General features: G+C 40.8%; 2 protein-coding genes and 1 pseudogene across 2 annotated transcripts; 2 read left to right on the top strand and 1 right to left on the bottom strand.

Annotated features, from left to right (window-relative positions):
* Positions 1-527: 527 nt before the first annotated feature.
* LOC115735314 lies at positions 528-5,236 on the bottom strand. The gene is made up of 5 exons (XM_030666511.2): positions 5,037-5,236; positions 4,059-4,373; positions 3,343-3,544; positions 1,477-1,705; positions 528-1,063 (listed from the first exon to the last, which is right to left on the bottom strand). The coding sequence occupies exons 1-5, from the start codon at positions 5,133-5,135 to the stop codon at positions 781-783; spliced, it is 1,128 nt and encodes a 375-aa protein (XP_030522371.2). The 5' UTR covers positions 5,136-5,236; the 3' UTR covers positions 528-780.
* Positions 5,237-11,286: 6,050 nt separating this feature from the next.
* Positions 11,287-16,106, top strand: LOC115735312 (calcium-dependent protein kinase 8-like). Its single transcript, XM_030666509.2, has 8 exons — positions 11,287-12,467; positions 13,299-13,422; positions 13,597-13,740; positions 13,934-14,086; positions 14,177-14,292; positions 14,366-14,533; positions 15,123-15,356; positions 15,548-16,106. Exons 1-8 carry the CDS (start codon positions 11,949-11,951, stop codon positions 15,701-15,703), a joined length of 1,614 nt encoding a protein of 537 aa, XP_030522369.1. The 5' UTR covers positions 11,287-11,948; the 3' UTR covers positions 15,704-16,106.
* A 542-nt stretch (positions 16,107-16,648) lies between these two features.
* LOC115733039 lies at positions 16,649-21,635 on the top strand (annotated as a pseudogene).
* The last annotated feature ends 2,926 nt before the right edge of the window (positions 21,636-24,561 follow it).

Here is a 24,561-nt window from a genome sequence, read left to right as displayed (position 1 = left end):
TCATTGCACAGGATGCACTTTCAACAAGGAACTACCAAAAATGAAAGACAGCGATTATTTTCATCATCGGACATTACGAACGAAACAGAAGGCCCCCTCACATGCTGACTTGCTGAGACACGAAGGTTCAGAGACGAAGAAATTGGCGAGGTGTTTCGTTTGGAGAGAGACAGAGAAAGGGAAAAGGAAATACCTTGTTGAACAAGCGCATGATCTTAATTCCGAACAAAGCTGAAATTCAACCTCGAGTTTACGATTTGCTAGATCCAAGGACCGTACGTCATAATAGCCACTGAGAAACTGCTAAGGTGATTCCGCTCACATGGGACACACATGTTCCGCGGTTAGTACCATCGAATGATTGGCATCCATGGAGGCTAAGCATTTCCTCACTTTTTAGAGCTCCATGGTTCCAGCGAAGTGAAGGCTAAAAAGCATCTCCAGAACATGGTAACTAGAATTGAACCCGTAAACATACTACGACTTGCTCAAAAGTTGATCCACGTTTCAAGTTGGAGATTATAGATAAAGAAGAGAACTCACTATTCCTTTAGGCAAAACAAAGAAAACCCTCCTTAAGTAGCACTTCATTGTATTCTGTAGACAATCCTATTGACAGGGGCATGAGACTCCTCCCACCTAAATGTATTGTTCACAGATCCTTTGGCTACACAGCTTTTACACTCCAAATTTTCAAAAAGGAAAAAGAAAACCCCAGCAAATGAAAAGAACAGGTTGGCCAAGCGATCTTAAAGTGCGGGGGGTTCCGATAATTTACCATCATATATGATCATCATGTTCCTCAAATACATCAGAGTCCTCTATGCTATCAGGTTGGTGAAACGCATCAGAGTCCTCTATGTTTTCGCCTGAATTCCTACTTTGCTCTTCAGAGGCTTCAGCACCTGCTGTATCTGAGCCTGATTTGCTACCATCCGTGAAATTCTGGTTGGGCTCCGTTGCATTGACTACTGTAGGCTGCTTCTCCATCATCCCAGAGAGAGCCAACCTCGGAGACCATTCGATCACATCGTCAATTATGTTAAATACCCGTTTCTGGTACCTGTAATAGTAGAAGTACAATCTTGAGACCAATGGAAATACAAGGCCATGCTATAGAAACCCGAGAAATAAGCAGCACAGAAAAGTTTCCTGCAGAAACCACAATGTGTATAAGGCTGTCATAGGTCAATCTTTTCCAGATATTTCTGTAACTAATGGCAGCAGCCTTCCTATGCCCTCTCAGCAATGAATTGCGTGCGTATGTTCTAATTAAAATTTGGACTACTGCTATATTAAAGACACTGCTCAACAGCGCTTTCAAACATAACAATCTTAAGAGCTCTGTCCTTTAAAAGTTGATCCTTCAGGAGGAATGTAGAGAAGAAGGTTCCAACACAGATCAAGGAACAGAGCCAACTTTGCTTTTACAAAGACAGAAAGCAATCAGTCCTTGAAACGAGAACAGCTACTAACCTGGCTCTAGCAGCCTCATCAGGGGCGTGATGCCTAAGCAACAAGATGACCAGCACTGCTGCTATTGCATAAAAGAGCCTGGTTGTCCACTTTGGCCGTTCCTCCTCATCTTTCTTGGGCCAGAAACGGAATAGTTCTCCGAGAGTTGCTTCCTCAGCAAGAATATTAGGGAAAAACCAAACACGCTTTCCAAGGATGATATACAATGCACCAAATATCGCAGCTCTAACTGCAAATCAAAATGATAATTTCTTAATTTTCAATGACACTAAAACTGTCGGCCTCACGGGTAGGAAAGCTTTCACATTTAAAGTAAGGAGAGCAACAACGGCCCTGAAATTTTTAAGAAGGCTATGCACACACAAACAAAAAAGAGCATGAGTGTTTTTTCTCCTGCCAATGTGGAAGCTCTGAAGAAAAAAAGAGGCAGCCTTGAATCTGAATTAATTGAGGCTATTCCAGCAGTTGATATCATCATTGAATTGATTTAGGGGCCCACATCACTCATCTCACAAAGCCTAGTGAAACTAAGTATTGAAACATGAACGAGGATCATCATACAACTTGTTCTCTATAACTCATATCAACAAAAAGACAGCCAAAATTGACAGCTATATAACTTCCTTTCTCTGTTGGCCGAAATTTCAAAATCAAATGCAGTCCGTGAATCGAACAGGATCATCAAAAGCCGATAATAGTTAAGAGTGCAAGGAAGTGCCAGTCAAAAGATGGTTAAATCCCCAAGGGACATGCAGAAGAGAAATCTACCTAGTCGGCCAGAGAGAGCAACTCAAAAGATGCGCATATCCCAAATTCGGTATCATCAACCAATCCTCACAGAGGTTGGCACACTTTCCGCCTAAAACTATAAAGTAGAGACCAAAACAAGCACATATCAAGTTGAAAAAATTTGAAAACATTCGCCAGTCTGTTGATAATTGCACATGAGACCTACATCACCAGACTAGATGCCTAGGGAAAAGGCAAACCAACCATTAGCTCCCTGGTCATGGGTAACACTCAAGTAACCACGTATAAGAGACCCATTGACAAAGTAGAAGGTGATTCATCCCTAAAGGAAGTTAAATCACAAGCCTGTTTATTTAAACTAAAGCAAAGCAAATGGCACCTTTTTTAATTTCACAACGAAATTTAAAGTGTTTCAAATTTCGAAAAAACTGAAAAATTACATGTTAATCTACATGTAAATTTTGAATATCATGAAAGTTTCACATGCTTCAGGCTAAGAATAGTCAAAGTCCATCCCACAGCAAGATTTAGATTAAGCAAAAAGTTAAAAGTAAATGTCTATCCCGACAAGCCCCACATTTTCCCTTCAAAGATGGGCAAATGGATTCATATTCGGTCATCACCATTAATCCTTCTAAAAGGTTAGAGTATCAATCTCGGCCCTTATACCAAACGTGAAGTCAGGCACTATCATTGACAACCATGGAATTTTTCAGGGTCATAGGAGAGTGCTGTTATCAAGAATTTGCATTAAAAAAAAAAAGGAAAAACAAAACGAAAAACAAAACAAAGTCACTCATTAGATTTGGAAGTACACTTCCATGACATCATTCAAAGTTTAGCACAAATGCAAAAAGTTTCAGAGATAAATTCGTTATTCTCAAGGCAAACCCTTGAACATGACAAAACCAGGCTCCATTCATCCCAGCCGAACAAGTCAATCAACAAATACAGCAAAATTATTGGTGCCATCATCAGCAGAAGTTTCCAATTACAAATTTCAGACCATAGAAAAGCAAAATCTGCTCATAATACGTGGCTTAAATCTTAACCGCCCAACAGCATAACATAATTTAGAGGTAAATCGCAATAGCACATCAGCTAAGAATAACTTACCGAACAAAAGGGATAGTATTAGCAGCAGGACCCCGGCACAGGAGTAGAGTATTAGTATCTTGACTTGATGGGGATACACTGGAAATAAGCATATTGCCAGGGTCAAAACAGGCCAGGAGAACGAGAGAAGCGTCTGCCATAATGGATGCCGTTTCTCAAATGTCCAGGCAAAGAAGGCATCATTGTCAGAAAATACATGCTCCTGCCAAAGTGTGATTTATCATATCAAATTATGAACTTGGATCTGCATAACAAAATAAGCCTGCATAATTCCCAACTCTACTGCAAGCAATGAAGCCAATAATGCACGGTATGCTGAATTCAATCAAGTGATATTTGCAGCACTTATGCAATACTAATATTGAATTAGTTCGGAACTTTGGTACTAGTTCATTCAGCTGAATATGCCTTCATAAGTGACAAGACTAGCTAGCTCTAAGGCAGGCAATCAAGCACTACAACCCCTGAACTGCTTGAATGCTTTACCTTATCCCAGTTCTAAAAACCATTATAAACTTAACTAGTCCAACTTCTCCAGATCTCCAAAAGTACATCAATACGTGAAGTCCTTCCTTCATAGTACTTTAGCAGTTTTATAAACTCTCACCAGCAATTTCACATGCTAAAAGCAAACCAATAGATCTGCATTAGAAGAATTTTAAAGATCATTACATTCAGCCAGACAAACGAATTAATGAAGTATAGAGAAATCTTACATGATAGATCTCTAAATGTGCTGGCCACGTGGACAACTTTTTCTTCCCTGGACGGACAGTTTTCACCACACGGTCACATCGAATCAATAGCTTTTTTCTCAATAAAGCATTCCCAATATCTTCGACTTCTAAATTTTGGTCCAACCCCAAAATATCTTTAAGTTCTGGATGGTTTTTCAGAAAACTAACGAAATCTTTCCCTCTAAAATATTCCACACGTGTCTCCTGTAATACAGCCCACCTAGATTCCAAATCCTTATGATCCCTCACCTTCTCAGCAAACACCTGAAATACATCCCTCTTTGCAGCCTGTTTCTGGAAAGCAAAGTTTGAGCATAAATAATGAGTAAGGAATAGTGTTGGTGCATCAAATAAACAATGGAGATTAGAGTCCCACAAAAGCATTAAGCTTGTGATTAAGTCTTTTGAACAAGCCAACAAAGTTTGCCCGGAGAACAGGAGATCCACTAGCTATTAATCAGAAGGTCACAATCCAAAAGCACCAAATGGTCAACTTTGAACGGCAACATTCAGGCTCAAATTACAGGGTGAAGATGATTAATCTCCGAAAACCACCACAGAAGTCGCCATAACGAGGCACTGGCCGAATTCGATTCAAACATTTCTAGGTCGTGGAACGACAATTCACCGAGCTAAATTATGTCCTTTCAGGATAACCAAAGATTTCAATCCGATTGCCATTCACAACAGACAACATATCGTATTCGATTCCGTGGGACATTCACATGAGAGAAACGTCTAGAACTTCATTTGCAGGCACTTGAAATATGTATCGACGGATGATTTCACGAGTACACATCTCGGCCGACGCAGCGATCGCAGCATGCAAAAAGCTGACACATTTCCGCGTCGAATCGGTTTCAAAAGAGGAGCAAATATCCCTTAAAATGAACAAAAACTAGCGTCTCCAGTGCACATAAAACCCTAGATCGAGAGAGAGAGAGAGAGAGAGCATACACCGGGAGGAGTGTCGGGATTAGGGTCTCGGCCCCCGTTGGGAATAGCCGCGGACATTCGTCGCACCCTCTTCTTCTCCGCTCCGCCCGATTTCTTCATCGTCTCCTCTGTTTCAGTTTCAGCTGTCTGTGATGTGTCGCCGATTTAGAGAGAGAGAGAGAGAGAGAGAGAGAGAGGGGTATTCTTCAATTGGTTTTGGGCCCCCAGATCTTGTGCTGCCCTGTATTCAGTTGATCTGCTATTTAGCAAGAGATTAATTGGGCAACAAATTAACTACGTTTCTATAAGTTAAAAATAGGAGATATCACCAGCAATAATGACACCACCTCCCCCCCCAACCAAAAAAAAAAATTACCATAACAATCTCGGTTCATTTTGATATACACGCAGTTCGAGTCATTTCTACCCGATATCTAGACATGACTACGGGCTAATTTGGGCCCGAAACCGGCCCATGTAATAACCAGAACCAACCTTTGATCGAGACAGCCGGTTCTTGAACCTGAATCGGCCCGACTCCTCATGGGCTGGCTACTATTTAAAAAATTTCGGAACCGGCCCGGAACCAATGATTCCAGGCCAATTCCGAACCTCCAAAAGAAAAAGGAAAAAAAAAAGGGGGGGAAAGAGCCCCCAACAAGAATTACACCACCCTCTCTCCTTTTTTTTTTCGTCTTAAATTTTCTATAAATACCATTCTCTCCTTTCATTTTTTTTCTCACAATTTCTCTAAATTCTCTCGAATTCTCTCAAATTCTCTCAATCCCGACTTAATTCTGTCAATTTTCTAAATTCGTTTTCCGCTCAATTCTCTAACAAAAATGGCAAGTGGAAGCGGAGCTGGTGATAGAGGAAAGAGCCCAATGCCGATGGGGATGGGAGAATCCGATTATCCTCAACCTCATTATTAATATAATCCTCGTGAGTTTATATGTTGAGTAGACACCGATAATAATATCAATTATATTCACAACGTCGAGCACGTCCCAACGCAAGAAAGTCTTCATCCTCCTACTAGCATTGAAGAAACGTCGACAACAAAGGAGCCGAAAAGGCGGGCTCGGGAGAGTACATCTAACTTATGGCAACACTTCGACAAGGTACATGTAGGTGGAGACAAGCATAAGATAAACTGTAAATATTGTACGAAATCATACAATTTTAATAAAAGAGAAGACTATGGAATATACCGTCGACATTTGACATAAAAACATGCAATGCAAGCGCGGGATCAACACCGAGCAACAACAAATTTCCGAGTACGCCAATCCTAACATTTCTCCTTTATTTCGTTTCGGTGATGAACTTTATAAAGAAACATTAGCTCAATATGTTGCCATTGAACATTTACCGTTTATTACTAGTGAAAATTTTGGTTTGAATTTTTTGATAAATATTGCATGTACTGCACAAGCAAAACATGTTCCGAGAACTACTCTTAAACGCGAACTTTTTAGGGTTTATAAAAAAAAAAAAAAAAGCTTTGCAAAACTCTTTTACGGATTTCAATGGACGTGTGCATATAGATAACGACATTTGGAATGATCCTTAGCAAATTCATTCTTATATGGGCATCACATGTCATTAGATAGGTGACAATTGGAACATTAAAAAAAGAGTATTTGCATTTTGACTGTTTGATGAAAGACATACTGCCAATAATATTTATAAAATAATTAGGCAAATTTTAGAAGAATATAATTTGATTAATAAAGTTTTTTCAATTGGTTTTGATAATGTGGCGTCAAATACCGCTTCCATTCTCGAATTAAAAAATATTTGTAAACCTTCTTTTGGCGAACAATTTTTTTATATTAGATGTGCTTGACACGTTTTAAATTTATGTGTACAATATGGTTTACAAACTCTCGAGGCTTTTCTCACCCCAATAAAGAGATCAATTAAATTTTTATGGAGTTATCCACAAGTTATAAAAGAATGGAGCAGATTTTGTAAATTACATGGACAAAAACTAAAAAGATTTCCAAAAGATATTCCGACTCGTTGGAATTACGCCTACGAGTTGCTTCATTAATCTTTTGCTTATAAAGATTTATCGTGTGTGTTTATTTTAAATAATGTTTCTAAAATTAGTTTACTCCCGCAAGATTGGGTTGTTTGTAAAAAAAAATTAGATTTTTTGAAAGTTTTTAATGATGCAACTTATACTTTATCTAGTGTTTATTATCCTACTACACATTTATTTTTAATAGAGTGTATTAACATTGTTGGTGTTTTTTTGTGAATATAAAAAAAATGATCATTTAGCTCCGACTATTGTAGCAATGAAAGCAAAATGGTTGCATTACTATGCTTGCATTCCTATTATTTCTTTGTTTGCTATTGTTTTTGATCCACATACTAAATTATATGGTTTGTATGATTATCTAAATAATTATTATTATGATTGTTTACATTTGAATGAAATAGTAGATATTAAAACTATACAAGTAAAGGTTAAAGACGATATAATAGCATTATATAATGAATTTTATAGTAGATATGGTTTAGGTGATAGTGGATCTTTTCAACCTAGTAGCTCACAAAAGGGGGAGAATGATAGACTCAGTAGAGTGTACTATCTGCTCATTAGTAGGCAAAAAAGACAAAAGGAAGCAACGGGTAATATTTCTGAATTAGAAAACTATTTAACCATTGCTTTTGAGTTTCGTGATTTCGAACATAGCATAGATTTCAAAATTCGGAGTGGTGGAAGACTCATTCAACCCAATTTCCAGTTCTCGCTCTCATTGCAAGATAAATGTTAGCAACTCCTTTTTCAATAGTTGTAGTTGAACAAGCATTTAGCGTTGGAGGATTAATTTTGGACGACCACTTTTCAAGATTAAATTTGGATGATGTGGAAGCTCAAGCTTGTGTCGATAATTGGACAAAGGTTAAATTTCGACAACAAGAGCTGGATCGAGACGACGAATTCTTTAATGATGATAGTGAAGATACCACCGCCATGAGTACCATAACGGATAGTGATGATTGACAATGAAGTAGGTTGAGGTTATCAAAGGTAAAAGAATTACATAAACTTTGATTCTTTTATCCCCAAGACGATATGTAGACACTTAATGATAATTCATTAAGTTCAAGCCTCTTCCCTCTCCTTTTTTTTGCCCTAAATTTGATTATAATGTACAATTTGATTATAATTTATAATTGATTATTTTAAATTAAATTTAAAATTCGAAACCGAATTGACCCGGAATCGGGATCGCCCTTTCAAGGGCCGATTCCAGTTCAAGCATAACCACGAACAGGAATCGGTGGTTCACGGCCCATAGCCATGTCTACCGATATCACTCAAGACACCAAGATTGAGATTAGCAAGTCTGTCACCCTAGGTTCATAGACACGTCGGTCCGCAACTTTCTCTACACGAGGCAGTAGCTCCCAAGAGCACGAGTCCGTAAGCATGTCGCTCATGACATGCTAGAACTTGTGCTCACCTACATATATAGTGAGCACGGATCAATTGTGTTAGCTTTGCTTGATCGCGAGGAGCTAAATTAACTTCTACGATGTTTTACAACTTTAGATTAATTATGTATGTGAGAATGAGGAGGTCCAACAGTGTTGGTCTTAAATCTATATATTTATTAATATCACAAAAAAAAAAAAAAACTCAAACTATGCTCATTATAACGTAAAAACTCCACAACTTTCTTTTGTGTTGCTGAAAATCCTAAATTTGCCCATTGTCACACAAATACTTTGACTTTTTGTGTCATAAAAAATTCCGAACTTATATCGGTGTGATAAATATACCCCGAATGAAATTATAATAGAGGGTATATGTATTATACAAGGATGAGTTTGGATTTTTCTTTGTAATACGGAGAAAAAGTTTGGGGTATTCATGCCATGGTGGGCAAATTTAGGGTTTTTATTAGGACAAAAAAAATCGAAGATATATGTGTCACGGACATAATTTTAGGTTTTTGGTGGTATTTGCCATGTCAAGAAACAACAAATCTCAATTAATTAAGCGTGTCGGTTAAGACATTAGCACTGAACAAATAGGTCGGACGGATTCTAGAAGGAAATTTTAGGCCCAACCCAATCGACCGAGATTGACTTTTCTAGGTCCATCCTCGAAAAACAAAAATGCATGTATCGCTAATATTCAGCTTGGTCCGAGTTTATTCGATTTAGAGCATTTTTCATTTTTTTATATCATTTCCAAAAAAATATTGTTGATTATCAAATTTCAATATTCCATCGTATAATTATCAAATAACTAAGGTCGCATCACTTAAAAGTTAACAGATCTCAACAAATGAAATGTAAACAATTGAAAATTCGATGGAACGCCGTAGATATGAGAATCTAGAGTTTGAGTTATAAAACTCATCTAAAAAAATCATGAAATGCTAGAGTGGATTGATTTGCGAGATTGAGGATAAATTTAAGCCATTCATTGTTTGATCATTGATTTCATCCTATTCGAATAGTCCAATGAAGGATTGAATATTTAAGCCTTTGGAGTTGGAAAACATCAATTAGATTGGGTTAGAATATTGAAAATTTTGGTATTTGAAGCTCGAAATCCTAATCCCTCGACCAACAATGGAGCTAGCTTCGAAGATGTTGGCAACCCAAGAGAAAAGTCAACTTTGATGTCAAAGAATTGAAGTTGATAAGAATTGACACCATGGATTGTGCATCGACCATAGTGGTAAAGCATGGCCACACTTCGATTGTTTGGTCTTTTCTTTTCCAATCAAACATTTGTTCTCATTCAGTTGATAAGATTTGTGTTGTCATTAGTAGGTTCATTTCAACGGTTTTAGAACTCAATCATCAATTTTTTGTTCCTTTCTTGATGCATGTGCGCCTGTCAATTCGTAGTGTAAGGACTGCGATGTTCGATCAGGATTGTTGGTTAGCAAGAAGCGTGATAATGGTCAGTGGCAGGTTGACTATTTGCGAAGAGCGATTTTCAATCAAACGGTAGGTGGACTATCTTGACATCTCTTAACAATAAAACCTATATGGCTAACTAATCTGTACAAAATTAACTTTCCCGACAAGCATGTAAGAATTTAGTGCGTGTAAGAGCTCTCTAAACCAAAGTGTAAGATGGACATCCAATGCCAAACTCTTGGTAATGAGCTTGAACAAGTGAATGGATTGGTTATGAATCCACTTTTAGAGCCACTGCTTTCAAACGCCCAGGCGAGGATGGCCCTCGCTTAAGGCCGGCAATGGCTGGGGAGAGGAGAGGAAAAAAGAAAAAGAAAAGAAAAGTGAAGAAACATTCAAAAAAATAAAGGACTAAAATGCCATTCGGTCGGGCTCTTGTTTGAAATATCGATAGTACTTTAGACTCTTATTTGAAATAATGTTTACTTCAAATATTTATTTGAAAAAGTGAGGACGACACTTCAAACCTTGAAATTTTCCAAAGGTGGAACTTTGAATGTCAAATACTCATAAGATATCGTTAAATTCAAATAGTTATTGAATTGAAAAAAAAATTTACCAAGATATCACTATTTGAATAAAGTTTTACTAGAGATTACATTTATAATCATAATCAAATTGCTATGGGTCGTTTACCAAGAGCACTCATATTGGGGTGAGCTTACTACTTGATGCTCTGAGCAGTAATTCGTTCCCCATTTAGCAACCTAGCGTTTATTGTGGGCACGATAACTAGTACACCAGAGGTGCATCCTTCCCAATCCTCTCGTACAAAGGAAATGATGGCTCTTTGCTGATAAATTCACCAAAGCTAAAATCCCAGTGTTAGAACATCCAAGAAAGAGGAAAGTTATATCGATGGGATGAGTTGTTTTTATTTCTCTTCGAGATGATTGGAATCAATCTCTTAACCAAGAAGTCCAGCTTAAGTCCCTATCTTCCCATCTTTGAACGTGAAATTTCCTTCCGTCTCACGAAACACGAAATATTCAGCGAGAGCTGAGCTCAACCGGCCAGGCAAGTCGTCCACGCTCTTGACGAAATTGGCCAAAAACTTTGACTTTGTGCAGCCCGAGAGCGAGGCCTATCTCTCCTCGCCACGTCACTCCCGCGGATGGTGACTGAACCAGCCAAGTCATCAACGACAAATGCCCTTTTCTTTTTATGCCATGTCGAAGTGGAAAAAGAAAACTCATTTAAAAAAAAAAGTATTTGAATTTCGTCATTGGATGCCGACCGCGGGGAAGAATTTAATGGGAGGGACGAAGAAGGTGGCGGACGTTATCGGAGACAGACACCTCTCTCTCTCTCTCTCTAGCCATTCGCATTGCGCAGCGACAGCAGAGGTTGTCATTTCTCCTGTCCTCGTTTCACATTTCAGCTTGACCCATTCCACTTTTCGGTCTCCTCTTCTTCCTCCTCTTCTTCTTCTTCTTCTTCTTGCTCGTCGTCGTTGTCGTCGTCGAGTCGATTCTTTTATGCATCTACCACTTCCCGCGAATGTCTATTTTTGATCTCCTTCTTCCTACTTCTTCGGAGATTCGTTGCGTGGAACCTCCCCCTGTTTGTTTCTTTTGCCTTTTTGTTTTTCTAAATTTGCCTTCGGGTTCTTCCTCCGCTCGAGAGGATAACGACGACCATCGGGATCTACCCCCCATCATTTTTCCTCCTGAATGAAAGATTTTCTTTGTCTTTTTACGCGTTCTTGTAGTAATTCTATCCGGGGCATCTCTAATAGTGCCCTCTTCTTCGAATCTGGAATTTTTCCTGACCAGCCGAAAAATTCCAGAGCTCAAATTGCGCCGACCCGTTTCTTCTGCCATTTCTTCAAAGAAGACAAAGAAGAATCCGACAAAGATTGGATCTTTGATTCCCCTTTTACTTTTCTTTTTCCCTCGCATTCCCGGGTCGTCTGAAAATCCGACAAAAATCGTGTTCGACAGAACGCCGGTGGATTCGGCGTGTTCTTGAATCATGGGCAACTGTTGCGCAGCTCCCGCTTCTTCGTCGTCCCCGAAACAGAGGGGCCAGAAGAACAAGAACAGACCCAACCTGTTCTCGACCGAGTTCTACACCGCCAACCCGAAGTCCGAGCCCGCTAGCAAGCTCGTCGTGCTGCGAGACCCGACGGGCCGCGACATCTCGGCGAAATACGACTTGGGTCGCGAGCTGGGTCGCGGCGAGTTTGGGATCACGTACCTGTGCACGGACGTGTCGACCGGCGAGAGGTTCGCGTGCAAGTCCATATCGAAGAGGAAGCTGAGGACGGCGGTGGACGTGGAGGACGTGAGGAGGGAGGTCCAGATCATGAAGCACTTGCCGGAGCACCCCAACATCGTGTCACTGAAGGCCGCTTACGAGGACGACGAGGCGGTTCACATAGTGATGGAGCTGTGCGAGGGCGGAGAGCTGTTCGACAGGATCGTGGCCAGAGGGCATTACACTGAGAGGGCTGCTGCGAATGTGATGAGAACCATCGTTGAAGTTGTTCAGGTTACCGTGCGTGCGTGTGTTCTGTTGGTGATTGTAATTCTGGTCTTGTCGAATTTTGAGGCATTTGTGGTTGTTTGGATGATTGGTTGTGCTTGTGATTGATTGTTGTAAGTTTGAGCATTTTTGGTTGGTCATGTGTCATGAAGATGGGTTGGATTTAACTTGGTCTATGCGGTGGCGAATTCAGAAGCTTAAGTTTGAGTCGCGAGGTAAAAGAAGTTCGTAAACTTCGTTGGTTGGGGAAATAACTTTTTGCATGAAATTTTCTTGATGATAGTGCATGGTTTCAGAAAATTGTACTAAGGATGGAGTGGCCAGGAGCGCGGCAGGCTCGGGTAACCCCCTCTGGTCGGTCTGTCATTGGTTATAGGACTAGTGATTTTGGCTCTGTGTTGATTCAGTCATTTTTTGGTCTGATTGTGTTCGGTATATTAGGTGGGTCAGAGCGTTCCAGTTATTGGTTTCTGCCTGCTGATTGCTTTAAGACTTGAGAGAAAAATTGTCAGCATGTTACTTCTTGAGGCTGTTTACTAGTTCTTTCTTTGTGCTTTTGTCATTTGGGGCAGTAAAATATGCTGTTCGCCTGCTGTTTGCAAGTAAGGTCTCTTTGGCCTTTGAAAGTCCACATTTACAATGATACTTCGATGTTTGCTCAATCAATGTTGCTGAGTTGATCAAACTGTTTCATTCAATGGGTTTGGTTACTTCTCACTGGATATTTTGATTGATTCTTTGCACTCTCTGTTCTTCACTGATTATGGCCAGCCTCGCCACTGGTAGATATTATTCCCCACTGTCATCTATTTTTCTGAGTCACTTTCTCGGTTGCAGATATGCCATAGGCATGGAGTGATGCATCGAGATCTCAAACCGGAGAATTTTCTCTTTGCCAATAAGAAAGAAAATTCCCCGCTCAAGGCTATTGATTTCGGATTATCAGTATTTTTCAAACCTGGTATTGTAATTTCAGCTTATGGAGTTGGTTCTTTGTTTTGTTTCGCATAATCACCAGGAGATAATAGCCACCAACTCCAACTCATGCACCCCTCTGACATTGATTTGTCCTTTTAACATGGTTTTGATATTACATTACAATCAATTAAGTACCTGAAGCATGCTGTTCGAGCAGGCAAGATATTCAACGAGATAGTGGGAAGTCCTTATTACATGGCTCCAGAAGTTTTGAGACGAAATTACGGCCCAGAGGTTGATATCTGGAGTGCTGGAGTGATACTGTATATTTTGCTTTGCGGTGTTCCTCCTTTCTGGGCAGGTCAGTTTGTTTTTTGGATAGTTTTTAACGCCGGAGAGTTCAGGCCCAATCTATTGAAAAGGTTGGAGAGGTAGCCCATGTTTTGACTCAATCTTACAATACCTATTAGTTGTCAATCTAGATTGTTGGTTTATTTGCTCTCACCATTTTAGAGTGGTTCTCATCTGACAGACCATGTTGTGTTCCGATCCAGAGACCGAGCAAGGGGTGGCTGAAGCAATTATTCGTTCTGTCGTCGACTTCAAAAGGGACCCTTGGCCTAAAGTTTCCGATAGTGGAAAAGACCTCGTAAGGAAAATGCTTAATCCTGATCCCGGCCAGCGGCTTACTGCTCAGCAAGTACTTGGTACTGCTAGTTTGGTCCGACCACTTGTATTTTCTTTCCTCTGATCATAGTTGCCGTAAGAAGTACGAATTATTCATACGTTTTTGGCAGATCATCCTTGGATGCGAAATGCCAAGAAGGCTCCTAATGTGTACCTGGGTGAAACTGTGAAGACTAGGCTGAAGCAATTTTCTGTCATGAACAAGCTCAAGAAAAGAGCTTTGCGGGTAAATCTCTGCTGTTGTTTTCAGCTAGATGTGTTTTTTTGGTTCACTCATAGAGTGCTCATTATTTATGCAGGTAGTGGCTGAGCACTTGACGAGGGAGGAGGTAGCTGGCATAAAAGATGCATTTGAAATGATGGACACCGGGAAAAGGGGGAAAATAACCCTGGACGAGCTTCGGACTGGGTTGCAAAAACTGGGCCAACAAATTCCTGACTCTGAACTACAAGTTTTGATGGATGCGGTAAGTACTTATTTCGTAAACCTTTGTGTCCTCTCTGGGCTTGTGAATATTTGGAGTTCATGTAGCTTGATTATATATGGATGTTCTCTAGTCTCTATATAGGGAATGAAAAAATAATTTGTTCCCAAATCCAAGCTTTAGAGATTCTTATGGGTGATCCAGTGTGTTGCAAAATCTGTACTTTTTCTGTGAAGAGAGACTATTTCTGAATCTTGTTCTGGATAAGTGCATTGCTGCTCCTAACCTTTGAAACGACGAAAATGTGACGGGCTTTGGGAACTCTAAACCAGTATGATTCAGAAAAGGCCTTTTGGCGTTAGCAGCATCTAAGAAGTTCTTGTTGTTCTCTTCTCCTGAACTGGCTTTAACCGAATCATGGTTAGAGACGATTCAATGTAAGTCAACCCAATGTCATTCAGGGTTGGCTCTCATACACAGAATTTTGAAAGGAAGAGTGCGAACTTCATATGCTAATACAAAAGGAATGAAGGAAGTCGATGATAACAAGTTCTCTCACCCACTGGGTGAAATAAGCGTCATGCGCAAGGTCTTCTTTGATTCCTAATTATGGCAATCTTCTTCTGTACAGGCTGATGTTGATCGCGATGGGACTTTGAATTATGGGGAGTTTGTTGCCGTTTCAGTTCACCTAAAAAAGATGGCAAACGACGACCACCTACACGAAGCTTTCGCATTCTTTGACCAAAACAAGAGCAGATACATAGAGATTGAAGAGCTGAGAGATGCTTTGAAAGATGATGACGACGACACCACTAGTGAGGAAGTTATCAATGCCATAATGCACGACGTAGACACAGACAAGGTTAGTGAGCTACTATATTCTCTAAAGAAGTAACTGTATACTTTACTATTCCATTACATTTCCTGCCGAATTCAGCTTTCAAAATGTCCTGTCTTAGAAAAGCACTTATAATGTTGACACTTTGCTTTTCCAGCATCCATTTGCACTTTTTTTATGACTCTATATATGAAGTCGTGATTGTTATCTTGCAGGATGGGAGGATAAGTTATGAGGAGTTCGCTGCGATGATGAAAGCAGGCACGGATTGGAGAAAAGCATCCAGGCAATATTCAAGGGAAAGGTTCAACAGTCTCAGCTCGAAGTTGATGCGAGATGGGTCATTAAACCTACCCAGCGAGAGTAGATGATGAAGAAGCTAGCTTTACGAGTTTTTGAGAACACTAACTTTGAGAAGCTGTTTCCCTGGCGCCGTTCTTGGATTGCTGCTCTACAGGTGGAGCGTCTTCCATCTTAGCCATCTTATGGGAGATCTTATTTTTCAGGTTAGTTGCAGGAGAAGAGATCTTAGGTTCAGAAGCCGGTAAAGAGTTCTTTTTTTTTTTTTTTTTCGTTGTGCGAGAACCGGATGTAAATACTTACAATTAGTTGGTCAAAAGAGCAGATTAGTCTGAAATTTTGCTTCATTTTGCCTACTGAAATTGCCCATCTCCCTGTGTTTGGTAAGATCTTTTGTTTGTCCTAGAACATGAGTGTTTGGCTCTCTCTGATCAAAAGAAGAAAGCTTCTCAGACTGTATGCAAGCTTTTCTTGTGTGAATTGTGCTCTTTTAGCCAGGTTCTTTAACCACAGACCCAAATTCAGTGGCATCCTATTGAGTGAGCCTGCAATCTGTAAGATTTCTTTCCTTACCCGGTTTCAAAGCCGGTGGTGGCGGTGCCTGAGACGAATCATCCCGAAGCACCACCCCCCACCCCCCCCCAAAAAAAAAAAAAAAAACACTGCTAGACTGTTTGCTCAGTGGCTGAAATCTCTGTGAGCTTGCTGATATTTTCGACATGCGAACGCACACGACTGATCAGACAGCGGCACGGTGCATCCAACTTGTCCGGATAACGATGCCTACGTATGATCCGTCTGGTTTCGATGTGGTAAGAAGGTATTTCGGTTGCCGATTAGTAAGTGCTAGATGGCTGGTTTGTTCTGAAATTCTTCATGAGAATTCAATCTGAGCCTCTGCCTAAACGACCAATTACGCCTCTCCCAATGACCGTCCAATCCCAAAGACTCGGTTTGAATGCATGCAATTCCTTTCCCTTTTCTCCTCTCGCCATTTCTCAAGTTCTAGGATAGGAATGACCAAATCGGTGCGGCATACTTCTTCTTGGCCTCCGGTGTCCCCGGGGCTCAGCACATTCTCGGTCATGGCTGCCCTGGAGATGGCACACGCGGCTGCAGCCGTGGCGGGCGAACACCAAGCGTCTCCTCGTCGCCTTGCTCATCTCCTCCTTAGAGTTGACGCCGCGGGGGGAGCTCGTTAGGGCGTGTTTGGTCGACGATGACGGAGCGGCCAAGAATGGAGCGCCCATTGTCATGGAATGGAAGCCCATTAGTGCAAAGAAAAGTTGGCCACAACACTGAAAATGGAATGTTGTAATATGCGTGGGCGATGGTTTTCGTTGGAAATTGAGTGAAATTTTGGTTTGCGGGTCGCATCGTCCAATTGCTTTGTCCGGGGCAATGCCAAAAACCAACGGTGTTTCGCCACGAGGAGTTTTTTTTTTATCACTTGGGTGGTCCAACTAATGGTTTTTTTTTTTTTTGGAAAAATTACCCAAAAAAATCCCTAAATTTATTGTAATTGTATTAATCCAATATTATACCTTTCTTTTTTGGCCAATTTAGTCTTAATTTTTTTGTATTTGTGCTAATTTAGTCATGCTATTTTTAATCGAAAATCGCTAACATGACGCGACCGGTACTAACGTGTCAATTTTAATAATTTTTTAAATTTTTTCCTTTTTTTTCTACTCTTCTCCTCAGCCGAGAAAGAAAAAAATAAAAAAATAATTTTAAAAATTAAATATTATTAAAATTATTACATCAGCATTGACACCACCACGTCCGCAATTTCTGGTTAAAATTGGTCGGAAGGAATGGATTGACACAAATACAAAATGTTAAGGCTAAATTGACACAAAAAAATTAGGATTAAATTGGCACAATTACAATAAGGGAAAATTTCAAAAAAGGGCCTGGAGTGGCCTCGTTTTCTCAAAAAAGGGCATAAAGTGAATATCGTTCCAAATAAGGGCCTGAAGTGCTCAAATCATTTCAAATAAGGGCCTAACTGAAGGATAATTTTGTCTTTTTAACTTCTGGCCTTTTCTTTTCTGTTTTTCTTTTTTTCTCCTCCCCTCCCCTCCCCTCCCCTCCTGTTCATCATCTCATCTGACTTGAATGCATGGTGGTCTTCGTCTTCCATCTACTGACTGACGCCACCTAAAAATCGGGTTTCTAGGCTAATGGATTATTAGGCTAATTATTCAACTAACCTAACTCGGACTCTCCCAAGTCCATACCAAATCGCAACTTAACATGCAAAAATATTTAAATTGGAGTCGCCACTAATCATTTTTGGTAGGTCGATTAGAAACCTAAGTAAATTAGCGGGAGAACTAAATTACTTCTACGAACCAGAGATTCTAAGTCCGGGGACTTGATTACGCTAGATTACTCTAACGCCCTTTCGGAACCATTTTATTTCATGAAAAATTTTTGTCAGGCAACATTAATTGATTTTAACCTAAGTCACTAACAAAGGTTATCATGCAATTGTACAATCAATTAATTGAACATCCAGAAGTCAAGGTAATTGCAGGAAGCATACGCCAAGACAAATTGTTCTCACTTTTAAATTTTTTCCTTTTTAATGTGATAAAAAGTAACCTATATGCAATGCATGAATTTAATCTAAGATGCAAATGAATTAAATTAAATGCGAGAAAATCCTAAGCATGCATATGAAATTAATTTAACTACATGACTAACCTAGATGACATGCAATTAAATGAAACTAATGTACAAATGATGTTACGGTCTAATTAAAATGACAGCATGACTTACAAATTAATTGAAGACCTAAACATGCAAATTCCATATGATCTAAACCTAGCATGCAAATGACATGGCAAGCTTGTTTTATTTTTCTGTATTTTCGGATTAATGAATGACCCTAAGTAAAAATATGCCTAAAGATAATTATCTTACGTATTTTAAGGTTCGGGTTTGCCTAATCCCTAACATATTAAACATAAATTATTTTAGACATGAAAATCAATGCAAATATGCATGTTCTATCCTAGAATGCGAACCTACGTTAACCTATTCTAAAATTAAATTAACGTGCAAATATCTACATGATTTTAATGCAATTTTTATCTAAAATGAAATGTAATATCTTTTAGAATTTTAAATATCACGCCAGAGAATATTCATTCTAAAGATATTATGCCAATCAAATCAATCAAGAAAGTGGATATCTCAACCGATTTTTGAAAACATTTCGCAAATATCTGAATCCAATCTTTAATCCGTAATCTTACGGTTAACGGTTGAATTCAAATCCTTGCTCGTGGCAAGTTGCGGATTAGGAAAAGATTCCCAATCAACTTGAAATTTTTTTTTTTTAAATATATCCACTTTCATGCAATGCGGGATATGTAATACATGCCAAGATATGCGTCGTTAAATCAAATTAGGCAAGGCAATATCTAATTCTAGGCGGAAAAACCAACCTTAAAATTTGAGCTTTGAATTACTTCCGAACTTGTCGACCGGTCGGGCAATCTCGGATCAATTAGATCAAGGACTCACGTGCGGCAAGAGACACTTTCACCGATGGATTGCGGACTAGCAACAGGCGGGTGATTGATGCTAGTTCTCACGATTTGTGATGATGCCTGCGGATCTCAATCGTGGCAATGGACAATCAAATTGGCTTTAATGGAAAAAAACTCACAACCGTGGACCTTTGAACTCTTCGTCCTTTTCTGGGTTGTACAGCAGCTATATTGGATGGTGGGCGGAACTTTGTGGAGGATTCATGGACAACACGGGCGATGACTCAGCTCCTCCGGAAGCTTGTGCGCCAATACTTGTGCTCGACGGACCAATGGCTCGGAATCACGTTGGCAAGTTGACTCTAGAATACTCCTCTGCCAATTCTTTTGGTCATTGCAGCACACCCTTCCGTTCGGTGAGCGTCGGGCTAGTGAGCAAGGAAGCGTCGGATGAGCAGGAGGAGGCTTTCGGTTGCGACTTGTGGTGTATCGTGAAGCCTTCCTTCTTTTCTCTTTTGGACCTCGCTAGACGAAACTCACCTTTTGAACCAACCCCCCTTTGGACGAAAATCCTCAACTTTTTTTTTTTTTTTACTTTTACCGAACGAAGCTCTCTATTTTTTTTTCTCTCATCAAGCTCTCATTTTTTCTTCATGGACCTCACTGGACGACTCTCCCTTTTTCAATGAAACTCCCCTCCAATGCTCACTTTTCTCTCAAAAGAATGGCCGCATCCCTCTCTCACTCTAGTCTTCACTCTTCTTGGACGAAGCCTCTGACTCTATTTCAACGAAGCCTCTCCCCTCCTCTCTTCTCACTTTTTTTCACACTGAACGAAGCCTCTCACCTTTTCCTACCTTTACCGAACAAAGCTTCTGCACTATAACACTGTGAAGAGCACTCAACTTTCCTGCATTCGTTCCTCTTTTTCAACGAAGCTCCTTCGTTCAAGTGAGAGTCGCTCCCTTTTATAGCCGACGAGCATGTGCGCTTTCTAAGCGGTGGGAGAATTGATTTTAAATAAAACAATCCCGTTGAAATCTCCAGTCTTGTTATTTTACCCACTTTTCAAACCACCAAATCAAGCCACAATCTTCTTTTTCGTTCCCCTACAGATATGGATGCGTGAATATCTTTAACTGTATGGGCTCATCTTCTCTTTTGTTCGTACCCCTCAAAGATCAAGTTCATCCAACATCGGTCCGACTCAAATGTGAAATGTGAACGCAAGTTAACAATAATAAGAATAAATGAACTAAATGCAAACTATATGCAAGATGATTTAATTATATTTTTTGTAGGGACTAAAATTAATCCCTAGTTTTTATGCAAATTATTAAATAATCAAAATTTAGGTGTCAACACTGACGCACTCGGGGAAAGAGAGAGAGAGAGACCAAGGGTTGGGTCGTTCCTTCATTTCTTTCCCTCGCGACGAATGGATTGATCGGAAGTGAGGCTTTGAGTCGGTCTTGCGGAGGGATTTCGTTGGGTGTTTCTGAATGGTGGAGAGATTTTGTGGACCAGCGATAAAGAAACCGTAAAAACGAGCCGTTCCGATGGTGACCAATAACGGTAACTCATCGGAGATGCCGGAAGAGTCGAGCATCGACACCGACAAAGCTCAACTACGAGATCTTCTCAATCCTCGAGAGCAAGTTCCTCTTCGGCCACGACGACCCCAAGCTCTGGGTCCCCAAGCAAATGAACCCAAAAACCACCCGCCGACGCCGACGCGGACAATAACAACCCCTCCGCCATCAAGAACCAGCGAGGCAAAATCTGCATCCTTGCCGTTGATTGCGGCAGCATGCGGGGCATGCTCCCCGGCAAAGCGCCTATCTGGAGCGCACCCTCAAGTCGAAGTCCGACAACCCGAACGCCAGCATCGTTGACTACTTCGACGTCGCCGCAGGCACGGGTGTAGGTGGCATCCTTACCACCACGCTCTTCGCCACAAAGGACCACACCCGCGCGATTTTCCGGGAAAACGACATGTGGAAGTTTCTCGCCGACCACGGCCGGAAGTTCTACCGCTCACGGCCCGTCTCCCGCTCGGGCGGGTTCCTGAGGGGGGCTCCGCTCCACGTCGTCGGCGACGGCCGCGCGGGAGAGGCTCGTGAGGGAGTCCTTCAGCGACGGGCCGGAAGGGAGCCGACGCCGAGGGACACGCCGAAGCCGGTTCTGGTGCCGTGCTACGACTTGACAAGCTCGGCACCACTCCTGTTCTCGCGTGCAGACGCATTGGAAATGGACAGGTTCGACCGACTTCCGGCTCTGGGAGGTGTGCCGGGCCACGTCGGCGGAGCCTAGCGTCCCGGAGCCGGTGCAGATGCGGTCGGTGGACGGGCGGACGCGGTGCGTGGTGGTGGGAGGGACGTTGGCGATGAGCAACCTCGCGGCGGCGGCGATCACGCACGTGCTGCACAACAAGTGGGAGTTCCGGTTGGTGCGAGGGATGGAGGACCTGTCGAAGAAGACGTGCTGGAGGAGACGATGAACAGGGGAGGGGAGGAGAAAAAAAAAGAAAATAGAAAAGAAAAGGCTAAAAGATTAAAAGACAAAAATGTCCTTCAATTAGGCCCCTATTTGAAACGATTAAAGCACTTCGGGCCCTTATTTGAAACGATGTTCACTCTAGGCCCTTATTTGAGAAAATGAGACCACTTCGGGCCCTTTTTTGAAATTTTCCCTTACAATAAGTTGAGGACTTTTTTGACAATTATTCCGTCTTCTTTTTTTTTTTTTTCTTTCCGCTTTGCTAGTGCCAGACATCTGCAATATTTAAAAGTAAGATCATATCACCATTCATCTCCACTGAACTTTGACAAATAATTTGGCCCTCTTTGAAATCAAAAAGTTAGTGAAGATAAAATTATGGACGGAGCCGTTCACATAGCAAATAATTTGGTCCCGACCCTAGTAATGTACTTAATATCAGCACCAATAATTTAAGGAATTGCACAAAATTTCAATTTGGGGGAAGTTGTTACATTTTTGAGTGTTGGGGGAGCCATTGCCTAGGCTAGATTTTAGGGAGCCTTAGGTAGAATCTTATCTTATCTTCGAGGTCGGTGAGACATTCAACTTTCGTACCTTCAAATCTGGCTATAGAGTTTTCCCGCTTGCCTCAAGAGGATCTCCTACTTTTTCTAAGGAATTCTTTTGATCGTACTTTGAAAACTTTTAATCGATTAGGGACAATAAATATCAGCAAAAAAATGTACCCTAGGAAGGAAAGAGATACGAAACAAATGTGACCAGCGTCGGGCACAGCTAAGCCAAAATCATCACGAGTCATGCCTAATAAATTACGTTCTTTCTCGTCGAGGATAAGGAAGAGCGTTACAAAATCGGCTTTGGTTTGTGATTAGTCTCTCAATAGGGAAAGGGCAAAAAAAAAAAAAAAATGCCGGCATTGAAACGAGACGACGTGTTGTTAACTTCGGCCGGTGCATGATTCAACCCTACCAGCCGTCACGTTGTTCAATGGCACCTATGATTAAACCCTTAGCCTCCTCTCAATTTCGACCAAAGATCAACAGACAGAAATACTTTTTACCAAAGTGGCAAAAAGAGCCGTCTTTCCTAACAAACATAGAGCTAAGCAAATTCAATCTAACCCTTCATTCAATGGCCCAACCGAATCCGACCTAATAGCAGCCGCCTCCTTTGCCTTTTCGATCCCATGTGCAGCCCGCATCGTACGGCGAGCTCTGGCGCTCATGGCACAAAACGTAACCAGCCAGTGGCCATGGCTACCCAAATTAAAATCACAATCCTTAGCTCAGAGACTAAGTGTTGGATTCTACATATGACCCATTCCCTTTCTCCTATTTGAACGTTACCCTGATGATTAATTTCTGTTTCTTTTTTCTCCAAGATGGCACCTAAATCCGGTCGGCCCCACATTAGATGACACGTGGCACGCGGCCAACTTGGGGCAGTACTGTTCCCGTCGCAGACGATCACTGCTCAGTGGGGCTGACGCGAGAAGTCGAACGCCGGTGTTTGGGGAGGGAGGGGGGCTCGGGTAAAAGTCGTCCGGTGATCGGCGAGTGAACGGTCAACACTCCGTCCTTTCCCTTCATTCTTTTTTTTTGGGGTTTTGTTTATGTTTCCCGGGAGCAAACAGGAACGACACGTCGTACAAAAGAGTTAGTGAAGGAATCGGCGTGGAACCCGCCGGCGACTCGTCGTTGAACGCTTGGACCGTACGACGTTCGTCTGGAGAAATCAAAGGTTCACGTGAAATTCAGACTCGAAACAGAATCCCATCCCAAATATTTCTTTTGAGCTCTCGGGGTTCTTGACTTTTTCTCTTTTGTCCTTATTTGATAAAATATGCTTGAGTTTAGGTCATTAGTTTATGTATAAAAATTGAGTTAGGTTAGTAATTTTGAAAACAGTTTTCTTCAAATTGACTTGACGAGGAGTTAGCTTACTTAACTCATTTGACCCAAAAGCAATTTCAGATAACTTAAGAGGGTGTTTTGAAGCTGGTTGGTTTGAACTTGGTAGGTTTTAAATTGATTTTTTGAACTTTCGACTTCGGAATTAGGTCCCTTCTTACCAGCTCTATGGGATTAGTTATGCCTAGCAAGTACTTAGAACATTCAAACTTCGAAATTTTAAGGTTGCTTGTATAGTTTTACAAACAGGATAATTGTCAAAAAAAAATCTAAATATGTTGTAATGTGATAAATTTAATCCTAAATTTCTTGAAGATTTGCTAGTATAATAGTTATGGCTAACCTTGATCGGAAATCGCTAATGTGGATACTAGCCATCCTACGTTGCTTGGCCCAACGCCGACAATTGACACTAACGTGGATGAATTTTGCAAGTTTTTAGTATTTTTCTGAATTTTTCTTTCTTTTTTTTCTTTTCCTTTCATTTTTTTTTACCTGTGGCAGTGACCGAACACAAGCGAGGGCTCACGAGGCGTGGCCGATTGCTCAAATTTGGTGAGCGTGTTGTGGCCCTCGCCACATTTGGGTGAGGGGTGGCTGGCGAGGGCGATCGGCCACTAGAAAAAATGAATAAAAAGGAATAAAATTTTAGGACTAAATTGAAAATTAAGATTACGCAACACAACCATAGTTTCAAGTTTGACTTCTCATCATTCCATTGTTGGACTTAGAATTTACGATCTTGTTGCCATCTTATGTCTTTGACATCTTATGAGAAAATTGAGGAAACAGGTCGAGAGACTCCTCGTTACTTTCAAGGATAGATCAACGCAAATGTGCACAAAATAAGATACTATGAGCAATTGGTGGGAAAATTATTAAGAAAGTCTTAAATTTATTATAATTGTACCAATTCAATCTTAAATTTTTCTTTTTTTCCAATTTTGTCCGATTTACAATCGTGTCAATTTAGTTCATTTGTTTGGCTGGAACTAATGTGACAAATTTTTAAAC

This window comes from Rhodamnia argentea, chromosome 8, assembly GCF_020921035.1.
Source record: "Rhodamnia argentea isolate NSW1041297 chromosome 8, ASM2092103v1, whole genome shotgun sequence".
In the NCBI taxonomy this organism is placed as follows: domain Eukaryota; kingdom Viridiplantae; phylum Streptophyta; class Magnoliopsida; order Myrtales; family Myrtaceae; genus Rhodamnia; species Rhodamnia argentea.
Note: the sequence above shows the minus strand (reverse complement) of the source record. Positions and strands in the feature narration are given on the sequence as shown.

What these genes read in the sequence shown, in the direction of transcription:
- LOC115735312 (XM_030666509.2), top strand. Translation starts at nt 11,949, where the DNA reads ATGGGCAACTGTTGCGCAGCTCCCGCTTCTTCGTCGTCCCCGAAACAG. An exon ending in CCATCGTTGAAGTTGTTCAG is followed by an intron (nt 12,468 to 13,298) that starts GTTACCGTGCGT and finishes TCTCGGTTGCAG; the next exon opens with ATATGCCATAGGCATGGAGT. An exon ending in ATCAGTATTTTTCAAACCTG is followed by an intron (nt 13,423 to 13,596) that starts GTATTGTAATTT and finishes CTGTTCGAGCAG; the next exon opens with GCAAGATATTCAACGAGATA.
- LOC115735314 (XM_030666511.2), bottom strand. Translation starts at nt 5,135, where the DNA reads ATGAAGAAATCGGGCGGAGCGGAGAAGAAGAGGGTGCGACGAATGTCC. An exon ending in CACATTTAGAGATCTATCAT is followed by an intron (nt 3,545 to 4,058) that starts GTAAGATTTCTC and finishes ACACTTTGGCAG; the next exon opens with GAGCATGTATTTTCTGACAA. An exon ending in GATGAGGCTGCTAGAGCCAG is followed by an intron (nt 1,064 to 1,476) that starts GTTAGTAGCTGT and finishes CTACTATTACAG; the next exon opens with GTACCAGAAACGGGTATTTA.